This window comes from Globicephala melas, chromosome 8 (assembly GCF_963455315.2).
Source record: "Globicephala melas chromosome 8, mGloMel1.2, whole genome shotgun sequence".
NCBI classification, from domain to species: Eukaryota; Metazoa; Chordata; class Mammalia; order Artiodactyla; family Delphinidae; genus Globicephala; species Globicephala melas.
This window is the reverse complement of record NC_083321.1, coordinates 31,192,094-31,209,969: the sequence shown is the minus strand read 5'-3', so window position 1 is coordinate 31,209,969 and position 17,876 is coordinate 31,192,094. Positions and strand designations below refer to the sequence as shown.

Here is a 17,876-nt window from a genome sequence, read left to right as displayed (position 1 = left end):
TTTACTTGGAATATCTTTTTCCATCCCCTTACTTTCAGTCTGTATGTGTCTCTAGGTATGAAGTGGGTCTCTTGTAGACAGCATATATATGAGTCTTATTTTTGTATCCATTCAGCTAATCTGTGTCTTTTGGTGGAAGCATTTAGTCTATTTACATTTAAGGTGATGATGGATATGTTTGTTCCTATTCCCATATTCTTAATTGTTTTGGGTTCGTTATTGTAGGTCTGTTTTTTCTCTTGTGTTTCTTGCCTAGAGAAGTTCCTTTAGCATTTATTGTAAAGCTGGTTTGGTGGTGCTGAACTCTCTCAGCTTTTGCTTGTCTGTAAAGGTTTTAATTTCTCCATCAAATCTGAATGAGATCCTTGCTGGGTAGAGTAATCTTGGTTGTAGATTTTTCTCCTTCATCACTTTCAATATGTCCTGCCACTCCCTTCTGGCTTGCAGAGTTTCTGCTGAAAGATCAGCTGTTAACCTTATGTGGATTCCCTTGTGTGTTATTTGTTGTTTTTCCCTTGCTGCTTTTAATATGTTTTCTTTGTATTTAATTTTTGACAGTTTTAATTAATATGTGTCTTGGCATATTTCTCCTTGGATTTATCCTGTATGGGACTCTCTGTGCTTCCTGGACTTGATTAACTATTTCCTTTCCCATATTAAGGAAGTTTTCAACTATAATCTCTTCAAATATTTTTTCAGTCCCTTTCTTTTTCTCTTCTTCTGAAACCCCTATAATTTGAATGTTGGTGTGTTTAATGTTGTCCCAGAGGTCTCTGAGACTGTCCTCAGTTCTTTTCATTCTTTTATCTTTATTCTGCTCTGCAGTAGTTACTCCCACTATTTTATCTTCCAGGTCACTTATCTGTTCTTCTGCCTCAGTTATTCTGCTATTGATCCCATCTAGAGTATTTTTCATTTCATTTATTGTGTTTTTCATCGTTGCTTGTTTCATCTTTAGTTCTTCTAGGTCCTTGTTAAATGTTTCTTGCATTTTCTCTATTCTATTTCCAAGATTTTGGATCATCTTTACTATCATTATTCTGAATTCTTTTTCAGGTAGACTGCCTATTTCCTCTTCATTTGTTAGGTCTGGTGGGTTTTTATCTTGCCCCTTCATCTGCTGTGTGTTTTTCTGTCTTCTCATTTTGCTTATCTTACTGTGTTTGGGGTCTCCTTTTTGCAGGCTGCAGGTTCGTAGTTCCCGTTGTGTTTGGTGTCTGTCCCCAGTGGCTAAAGTTGGTTCAGTGGGTTGTGTAGGCTTCCTGGTAGAGGGGACTCTTGCCTGTGTTCTGGTGGATGAGACTGGATCTTGTCTTTCTGGTGGGCAGGTCCACATCTGGTGGTGTGTTTTGGGGTGTCTGTGGACTTATTATGATTTTAGGCAGCCTCTCTGCCGATGGGTGGGCTTGTGTTCGTGTCTTGCTAGTTGTTTGACATAGGGTGTCCAGCCCTGTAGCTTGCTGGTCGTCGAGTGAAGCTGGGTGCTGGTGTTGAGATGGAGATCTCTGGGAGATTTTCGCTGTTTGATATTATGTGGAGCTGGGAGGTCTCTTGTGGACCAGTGTCCTGAGGTTGGCTCTCCCACCTCAGAGGCACAGCACTGACTCCTGGCTGTAGCACCAAGAGCCTTTCATCCACACGGCTCAGAATGACAGGGAGAAAAAGTAGAAAGAAAGAATTAGTAGAAGTAGAAAGAAAGAAAGGAAGAAAGATAGAAAGAAGGAAGGAAGGAAGGGAAGAAAGAAAGAGAGAAAGAAGGAAAGAAAGAAAGAATGAAAGAAAGAAAGAAAGAAAGAAAGAAGGAAGGAAGGAAGGGAAGAAAAAAGAAAGAAAGAAGGAAAGAAAGAAAGAAAGAAAGAAATGAAAAGATAAAGTAAAATACAATAAAATAAGATAAAATATAATAAAGTTATTAAAATAAAAAATAATAAGAAAAAAATTTTTTTAAAAAAGAAAGAAAACAGACGGATAGAACCCTAGGACAAATGGTGAAAGCAAAGCTATACAGACAAAATCTCACACAGAAGCATACACACACACACTCACAAAAAGAGGAAAAGGGGAAAAAATCATAAATCTTGCTCTCAAAGTCCACCTCCTCAATTTAGGATGATTCATTGTCTAAAGGAGGGAAGGAAGGAAGGAAAGAAAGAAAGAAGATAAAGTAAAATAAAATTATTAAAATAAAAAATAATTATTAAGAAAAATAAATTAAAAAACAAACAAAAAAAATCGGATGGATAGAACCCTGGGACAAATGGTGGAAGCAAAGCTATACAGACAAAATCTCACACAGAAGCATACACATACACACTCACAAAAAGAGGAAAAGGGGAAAAAATCATAAATCTTGCTCTCAAAGTCCATCTCCTCAATTTGGGATGATTCGTTGTGTATTCATGTATTCCACAGATGCAGGATACATCAAGTTGATTGTGGAGCTTTAATCCGCTGCTTCTGAGGCTGCTGGGAGAGATTTCCCTTTCTCTTCTTTGTTTTCACAGCTCCCAGGGCTCAGCTTTGGATTTGGCCCCGCCTCTGCATTTAGGTCGCTGGAGGGCATCTGTTCTTTGCTCAGACAGGACGGGGTTAAACGAGCCGCTGATTCGGGGGCTCTGGCTCACTCAGGCCAGGGGGGAGGGAGGGGCACGGAGTGTCGGGTGGGCCTGCAGCGGCAGAGGCTGGCGTGACGTTGCACCAGCCTGAGGCGCGCCGTGCGTTCTTCCGGGGAAGTTGTCCCTGGATCCCAGGACCCTGGCAGTGGTGGACTACACAGGCTCCCTGGAAGGGGGGTGCGGATAGTGACCTGTGCTCGCACACAGGCTTCTTGGTGGCGGCAGCAGCAGCCTTAGCGTCTCATGCCCGTCTCTGGGGTCTGTGCTTTTAGCCACGGCTCGCGCCCGTCTCTGGAGCTCCTTTAAGCAGTGCTCTTAATCCCTTCTCCTCGCGCACCAGGAAGCAAAGAGGGAAGAAAAAGTCTCTTGCCTCTTCGGCAAGTCCAGACTTTTCCCCCGGACTCCCTCCCGGCTAGCCGTGGTGCACTAACCCCCTGCAGGCTGTGTTCACGCCGCCAACCCCAGTCCTCTCCCTGTGCTCCGACCAAAGCCTGAGCCTCAGCTCCCAGCCCCGCCCGCCCCAGTGGGTGAACAGACAAGTTTCTCAGGCTGGTGAGTGCTGGTCGGCACTGATTCTCTGTGCAGGAATCTCTCCGCTCTGCCCTCCGGACCCCTGTTGCTGTGCTCTCCTCCGCGGCTCCGAAGCTTTCCCCCTCTACCACCCGCAGTCTCTGCCCGCCAAGGGACTTTCTAGTGTGTGGAAACCTTTCCTCCTTCACAGCTCCCTCTCACTGGTGCAGGCCCCGTCCCTATTCTTTTGTCTCTGTTTATTCTTTTTTCTTTTGCCCTACCCAGATACGTGGGGAGTTTCTTACCTTTTGGGAGGTCTGAGGTCTTCTGCCAGCATTCAGTAGGTGTTCTGTAGGAGTTGTTCCACGTGTAGATGTATTTCTGGTGTATCTGTGGGGAGGAAGGTGATCTCCGCGTCTTACTCTTCCGCCATCTTCCCCTCGTCCCCCTGTGCTATTCTTTGAATGTAGTATAGAAAACACTAGTCGGTCCTTAAATAAGGGGGATTGTATGGTGTATGAGTAGGCTTTCAGTATGAGTTCTGTGGGCCTTGGGGAATTCCTCTTCAAAAGGGTATTTTCCTTTCTTATCATTACAGAGTCCCAGAAAGCTAAGAGACTGGATCAATTCATAATTCTTTCTTCAGTCCCTTTCTAGGTCACATTTTATTTTCACACTGAGAATTAACGTGAAAATAAATACATTTTTTTTATAAAACGGGAAGATAAAACCCCTACTGCTAGGTTTGTCTGCACTTCATCTATTCAACTATGTCTTATTTCTATAGAACCTCTCAAAAATTGTCTTGGTTTTTTTTTCAAGATTCTCATTTGTCTCAAAGGGCAATGAATATTGGTACCTCTGCTTGTCTTTATTTGAATTCATGCATTTGAAAATATCCTTAGAAATCTGGAGTTAATTCATGAGCTGATTATAAAGTAGCCAAAAAGTATTGACTGAACCAATATGAGTAGAGTTTAGTTAAATTTGTCTTATAATAAATATAATTACTGAAAATATAATTTTCAGTAATTTCCTTTCCTGTCTGTACCCCTTGCCCGCAGAGTCTACTCTGTCTCAAAAATGGAATTAAGATGAGTAATTGCAAGGCAAAATTTTCATTACTTGAGTGCTGTATGTACTGGTGGGTTTGCTTTGTCTTTTTCACCTTTCAATCACTACATTTGAAATTTACTTTAATATAGAGAATATGGGCAGGTGAATAGGGAGGGTGGTAAAAGCAGATGTGTTTCTAGGTATATTCCGTCTGAGTTTTAGCCTCTACCAGAATGAATTTTGGTGTGTGTTCTTTACATTTCAGTGTCTGTGATTTTCGAGGTAAATGGATGGTGTGCAGGAGTTTCAAACTTAATTTATGGTGCAACATGATGTGATGGTTTTAGCACTAGAAACTGTTTGGAATATAAATCCCAAACAGTTTTCTTGTTGGTGTGATATAAGGAATGTTACATATCCTCTCTAAGTCTCAGTTTCCACATAGCTAATAGGTATAATGTCTGCCTGGTAAGATTGTTAGAAAACTAAATGAAATAAACACAGCATATATTACATTTAATATGTAGTCACTAAAATACTATATACATATATATGTATATATGAATGTATATACAGTTGACCCTTGAACAACAAATGTTTGAACTGTGAGGGTGCCCTTACACATGGATTGTTTTTAATAAAAAATTCTACAGTACTACACAATCTGAGGTTGGTTGAATCTGCAGATGCAGAACTACTGATAGGAACAGTGGAGTCAGAGGGCTGGTTTTAAATTGTATGTGGATTTTTAACTGCATGAAGGGTTGATACCCCAAACTCCCGCATATGTTTATATACACACACATACTATAAAATAATAAGACAAAGCCTAACAACACACTAGAAAAACTATAAAATAGCTTAGTCACTTAAGAATTATAATTGGCTAGAAATATATGAAAACATGTTCAATCTGGAACATGAAGATTAAAACCATTTTTTTTGTTTTTTGTTTGTTGGCTTTTTATTTTATTCAGAATTAAAACAAATGATACTATCTAGAGTTCCCCAAGGAATTTCATAAAGAAATGGATTCCATCTTGTACTGTTTGGGGAAGTGTGAAAAGATAAAGCTTTTAGGGAAGGCAGTTTGGCATTGTTTATCCAAATGATAAATATTCATGCACTTCAAACCAGCAGTTGTACATCTAAGTGTTTCCTCTTAGAGAAATACTCAATATGTGCAAAAAAGGCATATACCAGAATACCCATAGCAGTATTCCAGGACTGAGGAACGCCCTGGGATTAACGTAAGGGGGATGAGGACGGATGGGGACAGGGGCATACAGGGACATGGGGTCATTCATTGCTGGGAGAATACAGTTACTGGGACTTCCAGTTATGGAGGCAGAGTCCTGTTGAGGGGCATTCTTTCTTCTGGCAGATCAGTCTTCTCTGCATGAGGAGAGGGACTGTTACACGGAGCACAGGAATGCTGTCCCCCTGCTGGTCAGTTTTTGTACTAAACCATGTATGCTGTTCCTTTCCAGCCTCTTGATCACTACTAGTACATTATGTGGTGTGTTTAAAGGAGGATAGGTTATAGAAAGAAGTGTTCTGGTTAATAATAGTAATTTGAATTTCTACACATTAGGTTTTATTTATTTTACTGCTTAAAAACCTAAATGGTTAAATTTATCCAAAGACAATCCAAATTATTATTCTCATAACTCTCCAAATGAATTTAAACCTCAGTTTCTTTTTTACAGAACCTTTCAAAAACAGTGAAAGCTCAAACTGGAAGAGGAACTGTTTATTTCTCATAACTATTTGACAAAAATCTCAAAACACTTCCTCTGACAATATAGAAACAAACGAATTCCACTAGTGCTAATCCCTAGGTGATGCTTTTCAAGAGTACTTTTCTGAAACAGCCATCACAAGAATTAAAATTATTTGTTGATTTCTGCTGATTATTTCTTGTTGCTAAAACTTGCCATTTTGAATTTGCAGGTATGAATATAAGCAAGAGTGAGATAGCAAAAGAAACTTCATTAAAACCATCTCGGAGATCCCTGCCTTGCCTGGCCCAGAGCTATGCTTACTCAAAGAACTTGAGCCAATCTACCTCACTCTTCCAGTCAACTGAGAGTGAATCTCAGGCTCCCACTTCTGTAACCTCAATCCCTGCTGACAAAGCAGAGCAAGGTGAGCTCTACTTTCTTGTTTAACTTTTAAAGAATAGTGTTTTCCACTAGTGTTTATAGAGTCTTCAGGAAGGAGATTGGCATAGAAAGGAGAACAGTAGCCTATGCCAGTCAGACAAAAGGCCATTCGTTGGTGAGATGTGTGTTCATTTCTTTTTATCCTTGAAGGTAGCTAACCCCATGCAAATATGGACCTAACATTTTCTGTTGGCAAGAGAAGACAGATCAGCCACCTAAATCACTGGCTCGTTAGCATTCCTGGTGAGAATTTATTACCAGTAATTAAATATGCCAGCAATAATAAACTCAGTTCCCTAAAAAGAAAGACCCAAAACTATAAATAATACTGACAGTAAATCAGTGAACATTTGGTTGCACGAAGATGTGGTTAGACAAGTGTTGGCAAATAAAACTACACACAGCTGACTGTCTGAGACTCATTATACCTGCAGACAATCCCTTTTCACAAGAGTCAGGAGTCAGAATACAACCAGGCCCCTGTCATTCAGTGGATGGGTGTGTTTTTATTTTCCCTTCCATCTCTAAGAGCTTTTATATTATGAAAATCGATTCCCTTATGATTCCTTAGGGTTGCTTCTTCCTCTGGATAATTTGAAAATGCCAATATTCTCTTTTCAATAGTATTGGGAAATCACTATTTTAAATAGTAATCTTACATCTATGTCCAGTAAGGAAAGTGGCTAATTGTTTAAGAGAATCAAAGTGTTAAAATGTAATATAGATGTATCTCTCATTTCCACTCATTAACTTAAAAACATTTCTTCACGTTTGGCTGTTATTTGGACAGCAGTCACCACGGTAATTGTTCTAACTCTCATTATGTTTTTATTCCCCAAAACTAGAAAGTCTTTTTTGTTCTTGTTTCCAGTTAACACTGAGGAAGGCAGAAAAGACTCTGTGCTCAGATGTTCTTTTGCTGACCTCAGTGACTTTTGCTTGGGTGAGTTACTTTCTATTATTTCCTTCCTCCTTTCCCCCTCTCCAAAGGTAAACTGACTTCTACTTCAAACGTAGAACATTATTTTTTTAAGAAAAAAAAATTCATGTTTAGCCTTTAACATTGGATGGGTGAGAATAATATTCTAAGGTTAAAATATTATTAAGGTATTTCATGTACAGTTTGAAAGTCAAATACAGAAGATTTTTAATGAATAACATCCTATAACTGAAAAATATTCTGTTGTTAGTCTTTTGGAAATTTCCTTCAATTCTCGATGAATAAGTACATTTATACTACTGTGTCTAGATTTATCAAATTTCAGCATTATTTGTGATCTCTCGTGCTAGATGAAGGTTTATTAGTTCATTCATATAACCTTTCCTTATTTTTTTCATAGTTACACTGCCATTTTAAATCTCTCCACTGATTAAATTTGTAACTATAGTATATTTGCATCTTTATATCATGTTTTTTCTTTTTTAATTATTATTTTTAACATCTTTATTGGAGTATAATTGCTTTACAATGGTGTGTTAGTTTCTGCTTTATAACAAAGCTATACATATACATATATCACCATATCTCCTCCCTCTTGCACCTCCCTCCCACCCTTCCTATCCCACCCCTCTAGGTGATCACAAAGCACCCAGCTTATCTCCCTGTACTATGCGGCTGCTTCCCACTAGCTATCTATTTTACATTTGGTAGTGTATATATGTCAGTGCTAATCTCTGATTTCATCCCAGCTTAACCTTCCATCTCCCCGTGTCCTCAAGTCCATTCTCTACGTCTGCATCTTTATTCCTGTCCTGCCCCTAGGCTCATCAGAACCATTTTTTATTTTTTTAGATTCCATATATATGTGTTACCATACAGTATTTGTTTTTCTCTTTCTGACTTACTTCACTCTGTATGATGGACTCTAGGTCCATCCACTTCACTACAAATAACTTAATTTTGTTTCTTTTTATGGCTGAGTAATATGTCATTGTATATATGTGCCACATTTTCTTTATCCATTCATCCGATAATGGACACTTAGGTTGCTTCCATGTCCTGGCTATTGTAAATAGTGCTGCAATAAACAGTCAGGTACATTTCACTTTTTGAATTATGGTTTTCTCAGGGTATATGCCTAGTAGTGGGATTGCTGGGTCATATGGTAGTTCTATTTTTGATTTTTTGGGTAACCTCCATACTGTTCTCCATAGTGGCTGTATCAATTTACATTCCCACCAACAGTGCAGGAGGGTTCCCTTTTCTCTACACCCTCTCCAGCATTTATTGTTTGTAGATTTTTTGAAGATGGCCATTCTGACCAGTGTGAGGTGATACCTCATTGTGGTTTTGATCTGCATTTCTCTAATAATTAGTGATGTTGAGCATCCTTTCATGTGTTTGTTGGCAATCTGTATATCTTCTTTGGAGAAATGTCTATTTAGGTCTTCTGCCCATTTTTAGATCGGGTTGTTTGTTTTTCTGATATTGAGCTACATGAGCTGCTTGTATATTTTGGAGGCTAATCCTTTGTCATTTGCTTCGTTTGCAAATATTTTCTCCCATTCTAGGATTGTTTTTCATCTTGTTTATGATTTCCTTTGCTGTTCAAAAGCTTTGAAGTTTCATTAGGTCCCATTTGTTTATTTTTGTTTTTATTTCCATTACTCTAGGAGGTAGGTCAAAAAGGATCTTCCTGTGATTTGTATCATAGAGTGTTCTGCTTATGTTTTCCTCTAAGAGTTTTATAGTGTCTGGCCTTAACATTTAGGTCTTTATCCATTTTGAGTTTAGTTTTATGTATGGTGTTAGGAAGTGTTCTAATTTCATTCTTTTACATGTAGCTGTCCTGTTTTCCCAGTACCACTTATTGAAGAGGCTGTCTCTCTATTGTATATTCTTACCTCCTTTGTCAAAGAAAAGGTGACCATATATGTGTGGGTTTATCTCTAGGCTTTCTATCCTATTCCATTGATGTATCTTTCTGTTTTTGTGCCAGTACCATACTGTCTTGATTACTGTAGCTTTGTAGTATAGTATGAAGTCAGGGAGCCTAATTCCTCCAGCTCCGTCTTTCCTTCTAAAGATTTCTTTCACTATTCTGGGTCTTTTGTGTATCCATACAAATTGTGAAATTTTTTGTTCTGGTTCTGTGAAAAATGCCATTAGTAGTTTGATAGGGATTGCATTGAATCTGTAGATTGTTTTGAGTAGTATAGTCAATTTCACAATGTTGATTCTTCCAATCCAAGAACATGGTATATCTCTCCATCTGTTTGTATCATCTTTAATTTCTTTCATCAATGTCTTATAGTTTTCTGCATACAGGCCTTTTGTCTCCTTAGGTAGGTTTATTCCTAGGTATTTTATTCTTTTTGTTGCAGTGGTAAATGGGAGTGTTTCCTTACTTTCTCTTTCAGATTTTTCGTTGTTAGTGTATAGGAATGCAAGAGATTTCTGTGCATTAATTTTATATCCTGCTACTTTACCAAATTCATTGATTAGCTCTAGTAGTTTTCTGTTAGCTTCTTTAGGATTCTCTATGTATAGTATCATGTCATCAGCAAACAGGGACAGTTTTATTTCTTCTTTTCTGATTTGGATTCCTTTTATTTCCCTTTCTTCTCTGATTGCTGTGGCTAAAACTTCCAAAACTATGTTGAATAATAGGGGTGACAGTTGGAAACCATGTCTTGTTACTGATCTTAGTGGAAATGGTTTCAGTTTTTCACCATTGAGAATGATGTTAGCTATGGGTTTGTCATATATGCCCTTTAAGTTCCCTCTATGTCTACTTTCTGGAGGGTGTTTATCATAAATGGGTGCTGAAATTTGTTGAAAGTGGTTCTGCATCTATTGAGATGATCATATGTTTTTTCTCCTTTAATTTGTTAATATGGTTTATCACACTGATTGATTTGTGTATATTAAAGAATCCTTGCATTCCTGGGATAAACCCCACTTGAATATGGTATATGATGCTTTTAATGTGCTATTGGATTCTGTTTGCTAGTATTTTGTTGAGGATTTTTGCATACGTGTAATCAGTGATATTGGCCTGTAGTTTTCTTTTTCTGTGACATCTTTGTCTGGTTTTGGTATCAGAGCAATGGTGGCCTCGTAGAATGAGTTTGGGAGTGTTCCTCCCTCTGCTATATTTTGGAAGAGCTTGGAAAGGATAGGTGTTAGCTCTTCTCTAAATGTTTGAAAGAATTCACCTGTGAAGCCATCTGGTCCTTGGCTTTTGTGGATTGGAAGATTTTTAATCACAGTTTCAATTTCAGTGCTTGTGATAAGTCTGTTCATATTTCTATTTCTTCCTGATTCAGTCTTGGAAGGTTATTCTTTTCTAGGAATTTGTCCATTTCTTCCAGATGGTCCATTTTTTAGCATATAGTTGCTTATAGTAGTCTCTCATGACCCTTTGTGTTTCTGCAGTGTTTGTTGTCACTTCTTTTTCATTTCTAATTCTGTTGATTTGAGTCTTCTCCCTTTTTTTCTTAATGAGTGTGGGGCTAATGGTTTATCTATTTTGTTTATCTTCCCAAAGAACCAGCCTTTAGTTTTATTGATCTTTACTATGGTTTCCTTCATTTCTTTTTCATTTATTTCTGATCTGATGTTTAGGTTTTCTTTCCTTCTGCTAACTTTGGGGATTTTTATTCTTCTTTCTCTAATTGCTTTAAGATTAGGTTGTTTATTTGAGATTTTTCTTGTTTCCTGACGTAAGATTGTACTGCTGTAATTTTCCCTCTTAGAACTGCTTTTCCTACATTCTATAGGTTATGGGTCATCGTGTTTTCATTGTCATTTGTTTCTAGGTATATTTTGATTTCCTCATTGATTTCTTCAGTGATCTCTTGGTAGTTTAGTAGCATATTTGTTTAGCCTCCATGTGTTTGTATTTTTTACTGTTTTTTTTTCCTGTAATTGATATCTAGTCTCATAGCATTGTGGTCAGAAAAGATACTTGATACAATTTCAATTTTCCTAAATTTACCAAGGCTTGATTTGTGACCCAAGATATGATCTATCCTGGAGAATGTTCCATGAGCACTTGAGAAGAATGTGTATTCTGTTGATTTTGGATGGAATGTCCTATAAATATCAATTAAGTCTATCTGGCCTGATGTGTCTTTTAAAGCTCGTGTTTCCTTACTTATTTTCATTTTGGATGATCTGTCCATTGGTGAAAGTGGGGTGTTAAAGTCTCCTACTATTATTGTGTTACTGTTGACTTCCCCATTTATGGCTGTTAGCATTTGCCTTATGTATTGAGGTGCTCCTGTGTTGGGTGCATAAATATTTACAATTGTTATATCTTCTTCTTGGATTGATCCCTTGATCATTATGTAGTGTCTTTCTTTGTCTCTTGTAATAGCATTTATTTTAAAATCTGTTTTGTCTGATATGAGTATTGCTTCTTCAGCTTTCTTTTGATTTCCATATGCTTGGAATATCTTTTTCCATCCACTCACTTTCAGTCTGTATGTGTCCCTAGGTCTGAAATGGGTCTCTTGTACACAGCATATATATGGGTCTTGTTTTTGTATCCATTCAGCCAGTTTGTGTTTTTTGGTTGGAGCATTTAATCCATTTACATTTAAAGTAATTATCAATATGTATGCTCCTATTGCCATTTCCTTAATTGTTTTGGATTTTTTATTGTAGGTCTGTTCCTTTTCTTGTTTTTCCTGCCTAGAGAAGTTCCTTTAGCATTTGTTGTAAAGCTGGTTTGGTGTGCTGAATTTTCTTAACTTTTGCTTGTCTGTAAGGGTTTTAATTTCTCTGTCAAATCTGAATGAGATCCTTGCTGAATAGAGTAATCTTGATTGTAGGTTTTTCCCTTTCATCACTTTATTTATTTATTTATTTATTTTTTAAACATCTTTATTGGAGCATAATTGCTTTACAATGGTATGTTAGTTTCAGCTTCACAACAAAATGAATCAGTTATATATATACATATGTTCCCATATCTCTTCCCGCTTGCGTCACCCTCCCTCCCACCCTCCCTATCCCACCCCTCCAGGCGGTCACACAGCACCGAGCTGATCTCCCTGTGCTATGCGGCTGCTTCCCACTAGCTATCTACCTTACGTTTGGTAGTGTATACATGTCCATGCCTCTTTATTGCTTTGTCACCGTTTACCCTTCCCCCTCCCCATAGCCTCAAGTCCATTCTCTAGTAAGTCTGTGTCTTTATTCCTGTTTCACCCCTAGGTTTTTCATGACATTTTTTTTTTCTTAAATTCCATATATATGTGTTAGCATACGGTATTTGTCTCTCTCTTTCTGACTTACTTCACTCTGTATGACAGACTCTAGGTCTATCCACCTCATTACAAATAGCTCAATTTCGTCTCTTTTTATGGCTGAGTAATATTCCATTGTATATATGTGCCACATCTTCTTTATCCATTCATCCGATGATGGACACTTAGGTTGTTTCCATCTCTGGGCTATTGTAAATAGAGCTGCAATGAACATTTTGGTACATGACTCTTTTTGAATTATGGTTTTCTCAGGGTATATGCCCAGTAGTGGGATTGCTGGGTCATATGGTAGTTCTATTTGTAGCTTTTTAAGGAACCTCCATACTGTTCTCCACAGTGGCTGTATCAATTTACATTCCCACCAACAGTGTAAGAGGGTTCCCTTTTCTCCACACCCTCTCCAGCATTTGTTTCTAGATTTTTTGATGATGGCCATTCTGACTGGTGTGAGATGATATCTCATTGTAGTTTTGATTTGCATTTCTCTAATGATTAGTGATGTTGAGCATTCTTTCATGTGTTTGTTGGCACTCTGTATATCTTCTTTGGAGAAATGTCTATTTAGGTCTTCTGCCCATTTTTGGATTGGGTTGTTTGTTCTTTTGTTATTAAGCTGCATGAGCTGCTTATAAATTTTGGAGATTAATCCTTTGTCAGTTGCTTCATTTGCAAATATTTTCTCCCATTCTGAGGGATGTCTTTTGGTCTTCTTTATGGTTTCCTTTGCTGCGCAAAAGCTTTTAAGTTTCATTAGGTCCCATTTGTTTACTTTTGTTTTTATTTCCATTTCTCTAGGAGGTGGGTCAAAAAGGATCTTGCTGTGATTTCTGTCATAGAGTGTTCTGCCTATGTTTTCCTCTAAGAGTTTGATAGTTTCTGGCCTTATATTTAGGTCTTTAATCCATTGTGAGCTTATTTTTGTGTGTGGTGTTAGGGAGTGATCTAATCTCATACTTTTACATGTAGCTGTCCAGTTTTCCCAGCACCACTTATTGAATAGGCTATCCTTTCTCCACTGTACATTTCTGCCTCCTTTGTCAAAGATAAGGTGACCATATGTGCGTGGGTTTATCTCTGGGCTTTCTATCCTGTTCCATTGATCTATATTTCTGTTTTTGTGCCAGTACCATACTGTCTTGATTACTGTAGCTTTGTAGTATAGTCTGAAGTCAGGAAGCCTGATTCCTCCAGCTCCATTTTTCGTTCTCAAAATTGCTTTGGCTATTCGGGGTCTTTTGTGTTTCCATACAAATTGTGAGATTTTTTGTTCTAGTTCTGTGAAAAATGCCAGTGGTAGTTTCATAGGGATTGCATTGAATCTGTAGATTGTTTTGGGTAGTAGAGTCATTTTCACAATGTTGATTCTTCCAATCCAAGAACATGGTATATCTCTCCATCTATTTGTATCATTTTTAATTTCTTTCATCAGTGTCTTATAATTTTCTGCATACAGGTCTTTTGTCTCCTTAGGTAGGTTTATTCCTAGGTATTTTATTCTTTTTGTTGCAATGGTAAATGGGAGTGTTTTCTTGATTTCACTTTCAGATTTTTCATCCTTAGTGTATAGGAATGCCAGAGATTTCTGTGCATTAATTTTGTATCCTGCTACTTTACCAAATTCATTGATTAGCTCTAGTAGTTTTCTGGTAGCATCTTTAGGGTTCTGTATGTATAGTATCATGTCATCTGCAAACAGTGACAGCTTTACTTCTTCTTTTCCTATTTGGATTCCTTTTATTTCCTTTTCTTCTCTGATTGCTGTGGCTAAAACTTCCAAAACTATGTTGAATAAGAGTGGTGAGAGTGGGCAACCTTGTCTTGTTCCTGATCTTAGTGGAAATGCTTTCAGTTTTTCACCATTGAGGACGATGTTGGCTGTGGGTTTGTCATATATGGCCTTTATTATGTTGAGGAAAGTTCCCTCTATGCCTACTTTCTGTAGGGTTTTTATCATAAATGGGTGTTGAATTTTGTCAAAAGCTTTCTCTGCATCTATTGAGATGATCATATGGTTTTTCTCCTTCAATTTGTTAATATGGTGTATCACGTTGATTGATTTGCGTATATTGAAGAATCCTTGCATTCCTGGAATAAACCCCACTTGATCATGGTGTATGATCCGTTTAATGTGCTGTTGGATTCTGTTTGCTAGTATTTTGTTGAGGATCTTTGCATCTATGTTCATCAGTGATATTGGCCTGTAGTTTTCTTTCTTTGTGACATCCTTGTCTGGTTTTGGTATCAGGGTGATGGTGGCCTCGTAGAATGAGTTGGGGAGTGTTCCTCCCTCTGCTATATTTTGGAAGAGTCTGAGAAGGATAGGTGATAGCTCTTCTCTAAATGTTTGATAGAATTCACCTGTGAAGCCATCTGGTCCTGGGCTTTTGCTTGTTGGAAGATTTTTAATCACAGTTTCAATTTCAGTGCTTGTGATTGGTCTGTTCATATTTTCTATTTCTTCCTGATTCAGTCTTGGCAGTTTGTGCCTTTCTAAGAATTTGTCCATTTCTTCCAGGTTGTCCATTTTATTGGCATAGAGTTGCTTGTAGTAATCTCTCATGATCTTTTGTATTTCTGCAGTGTCAGTCGTTACTTCTCCTTTTTCATTTCTAATTCTATTGATTTGAGTCTTCTCCCTTTTTTTCTTGATGAGTCTGGCTAATGGTTTGTCAATTTTGTTTATCCTTTCAAAAAACCAGCTTTTAGTTTTATTGATCTTTGCTATCGTTTCCTTCATTTCTTTTTCATTTATTTCTGATCTGATTTTTATGATTTCTTTCCTCCTGCTAACTTTGGGGTTTTTTTGTTCTTCTTTCTCTAATTGCTTTAGGTGCAAGGTTAGGTTGTTTATTCGAGATGTTTCCTGTTTCTTAAGGTAAGATTGTATTGCTATAAACTTCCCTCTTAGAACTGCTTTTGCTGCATCCCATAGATTTTGAGTCGTCGTGTCTCCATTGTCATTTGTTTCTAGGTATTTTTTGATTTCCCCTTTGATTTCTTCAGTGATCACTTCGTTATTAAGTAGTGTATTGTTTAGCCTCCATGTGTTTGTATTTTTTACAGATCTTCTCCTGTGATTGATATCGAGTCTCATAGCGTTGTGGTCGGAAAAGATACTTGATACAATTTCAATTTTCTTAAATTTACCAAGGCTTGATTTGTGACCCAAGATATGATCTATCCTGGAGAATGTTCCATGAGCACTTGAGAAAAATGTGTATTCTGTTGTTTTTGGATGGAATGTCCTATAAATATCAATTAACTCCATCTCATTTAATGTATCATTTAAAGCTTGTGTTTCCTTATTTATTTTCATTTTGGATGATCTGTCCATTGGTGAAAGTGGGGTGTTAAAGTCCCCTACTATGAATGTGTTACTGTCGATTTCCCCTTTTATGGTTGTCAGTATTTGCCTTATGTATTGAGGTGCACCTATGTTGGGTGCATAAATATTTACAATTGTTATATCTTCCTCTTGGATCGATCCCTTGATCATTATGTAGTGTCCTTCTTTGTCTCTTCTAATAGTCTTTGTTTTAAAGTCTATTTTGTCTGATATGAGAATTGCTACTCCAGCTTTCTTTTGGTTTCCATTTGCATGAAATACCTTTTTCCATCCCCTTACTTTCAGTCTGTATGTGTCTCTAGGTCTGAAGTGGGTCTCTTGTAGACAGCAAATATATGGGTCTTGTTTTTGTATCCATTCAGCCAATCTGTGTCTTTTGGTGGGAGCATTTAGTCCATTTACATTTAAGGTAATTATCGATATGTGTGTTCCCATTCCCATTTTCTTAATTGTTTTGGGTTTGTTATTGTAGGTCTTTTCCTTCTTTTGTGTTTCTTGCCTAGAGAAGTTCCTTTAGCAGTTGTTGTAGAGCTGGTTTGGTGGTGCTGAACTCTCTCAGCTTTTGCTTGTCTCTAAAGGTTTTAATTTCTCCATCAAATCTGAATGAGATCCTTGCTGGGTAGAGTAATCTTGGTTGCAGGTTTTTCTCTTTCAACACTTTCAATATGTCCTGCCACTCTCTTCTGGCTTGCAGAGTTTCTGCTGAAGGATCAGCTGTTAACCTTCTTGGGTTTCACTTGTATATTATTTATTGCTTTTCTCTGGCTTTTAATACTTTTTCTTTGAGTTTAATTTCTGATAGTTTGATTAATATGTGTCTTGGTGTGCTTCTCCTTGGATTTATCCTGTATGGAACTCTCTGAGCTTCCTGGACTTGATTGACTATTTCCTTTCTTACGTTAGGGAAGTTTTCAACTATAATCTCTTAAAATATTTTCTCAGTCCCTTTCTTTTTCTCTTCTTCTTCTGGGACCCCTATAATTCGAATATTGGTTCTTTAATGTTGTTGTCCCAGAAGTCTCTGAGACTGTCCTCAATTCTTTTCATTATTTTTCCTTTGTTCTGCTCTGTGGTAGTTATTTCCACTATTTTATCTTCCAGGTCACTTATCCATTCTTCTGCAGAATAACTGATTCTGCTATTGATTCCTTCTAGAGAATTTTTAATTTCATGTATTTGTGTTGTTCATCATTGTTTGTTTGCTCTTTAGTTCTTCTAGGTCCTTGCTAAACATTTCTTGTATTTTCTCCATTCTATTTACAAGATTTTGGCTCATCTTTGCTATCATTACTCTGAATTCTTTTTCAGGTAGACTGCCTATTTCCTCTTCATTTGTTTCATTTGGTGAGTTTTTCCTTTGCTCCTTCCTCTGCTGCATATTTCTTTTTCTTCTCATTTTGTTTAACTGCTGTGTTTGGTGTCTTCTTTTCACAGGCTGCAGGTTCGTAGTTACTGTTGTTTTTGGTGTCTGCCCCAGTGGGTGAGGTTGGTTTAGTGGCTTGAGTAGGTTTCCTGGTGGAGGGGACTGGTTCCTGTGTTCTAGGGGTGGGGTTGTATCTTGTCTTTCTGGTGGGCAGGGCTGCATCCAGTGGTGTGTTTTGGAGTGTCTGTGAACTTAGTATAACTTTAGGCAGCCTCTCTGCTAATGGATGGGGTTGTGTTCCTGTCTTGCTAGTTGTTTGGCAGGGGGCGTCTAGCACTGGAGTTTGCTGGCCATTTGGTGGAGGTGGGTCTTAGTGTTTAGATGAAGATCTCTTGGTGCACTCTCATTGATTGATATTGCATGGGGCCGGGAGGTTTCTCATGGTCCAATGTCCTGGACTTGACCCTCCCATCTCAGAAGCTCAGGCATAACACCCAGCTGGCACACCAAGACCCTGCCAGCCACACAGCTCAGAAGAAAAGGAAGAAAAAAAAAAAAAATGAAGAGATAGAACCCTAGGACAAATGGTAAAAGCAAACCTAAAC

At 37.8% G+C, this 17,876-nt stretch overlaps 1 protein-coding gene across 1 annotated transcript in view; it reads left to right on the top strand.

Annotated features, from left to right (window-relative positions):
* ANO3 (anoctamin 3) overlaps positions 1 to 17,876 on the top strand; it is a 275,901-nt gene that overhangs the window by 68,549 nt on the left and 189,476 nt on the right. Inside the window, exons 2-3 of the mRNA XM_060303399.1 lie at positions 6,135 to 6,329; positions 7,218 to 7,289. Coding sequence (XP_060159382.1) covers positions 6,135 to 6,329; positions 7,218 to 7,289 — 267 coding nt within the window. The remainder of the gene's footprint in view (positions 1 to 6,134; positions 6,330 to 7,217; positions 7,290 to 17,876) is intronic.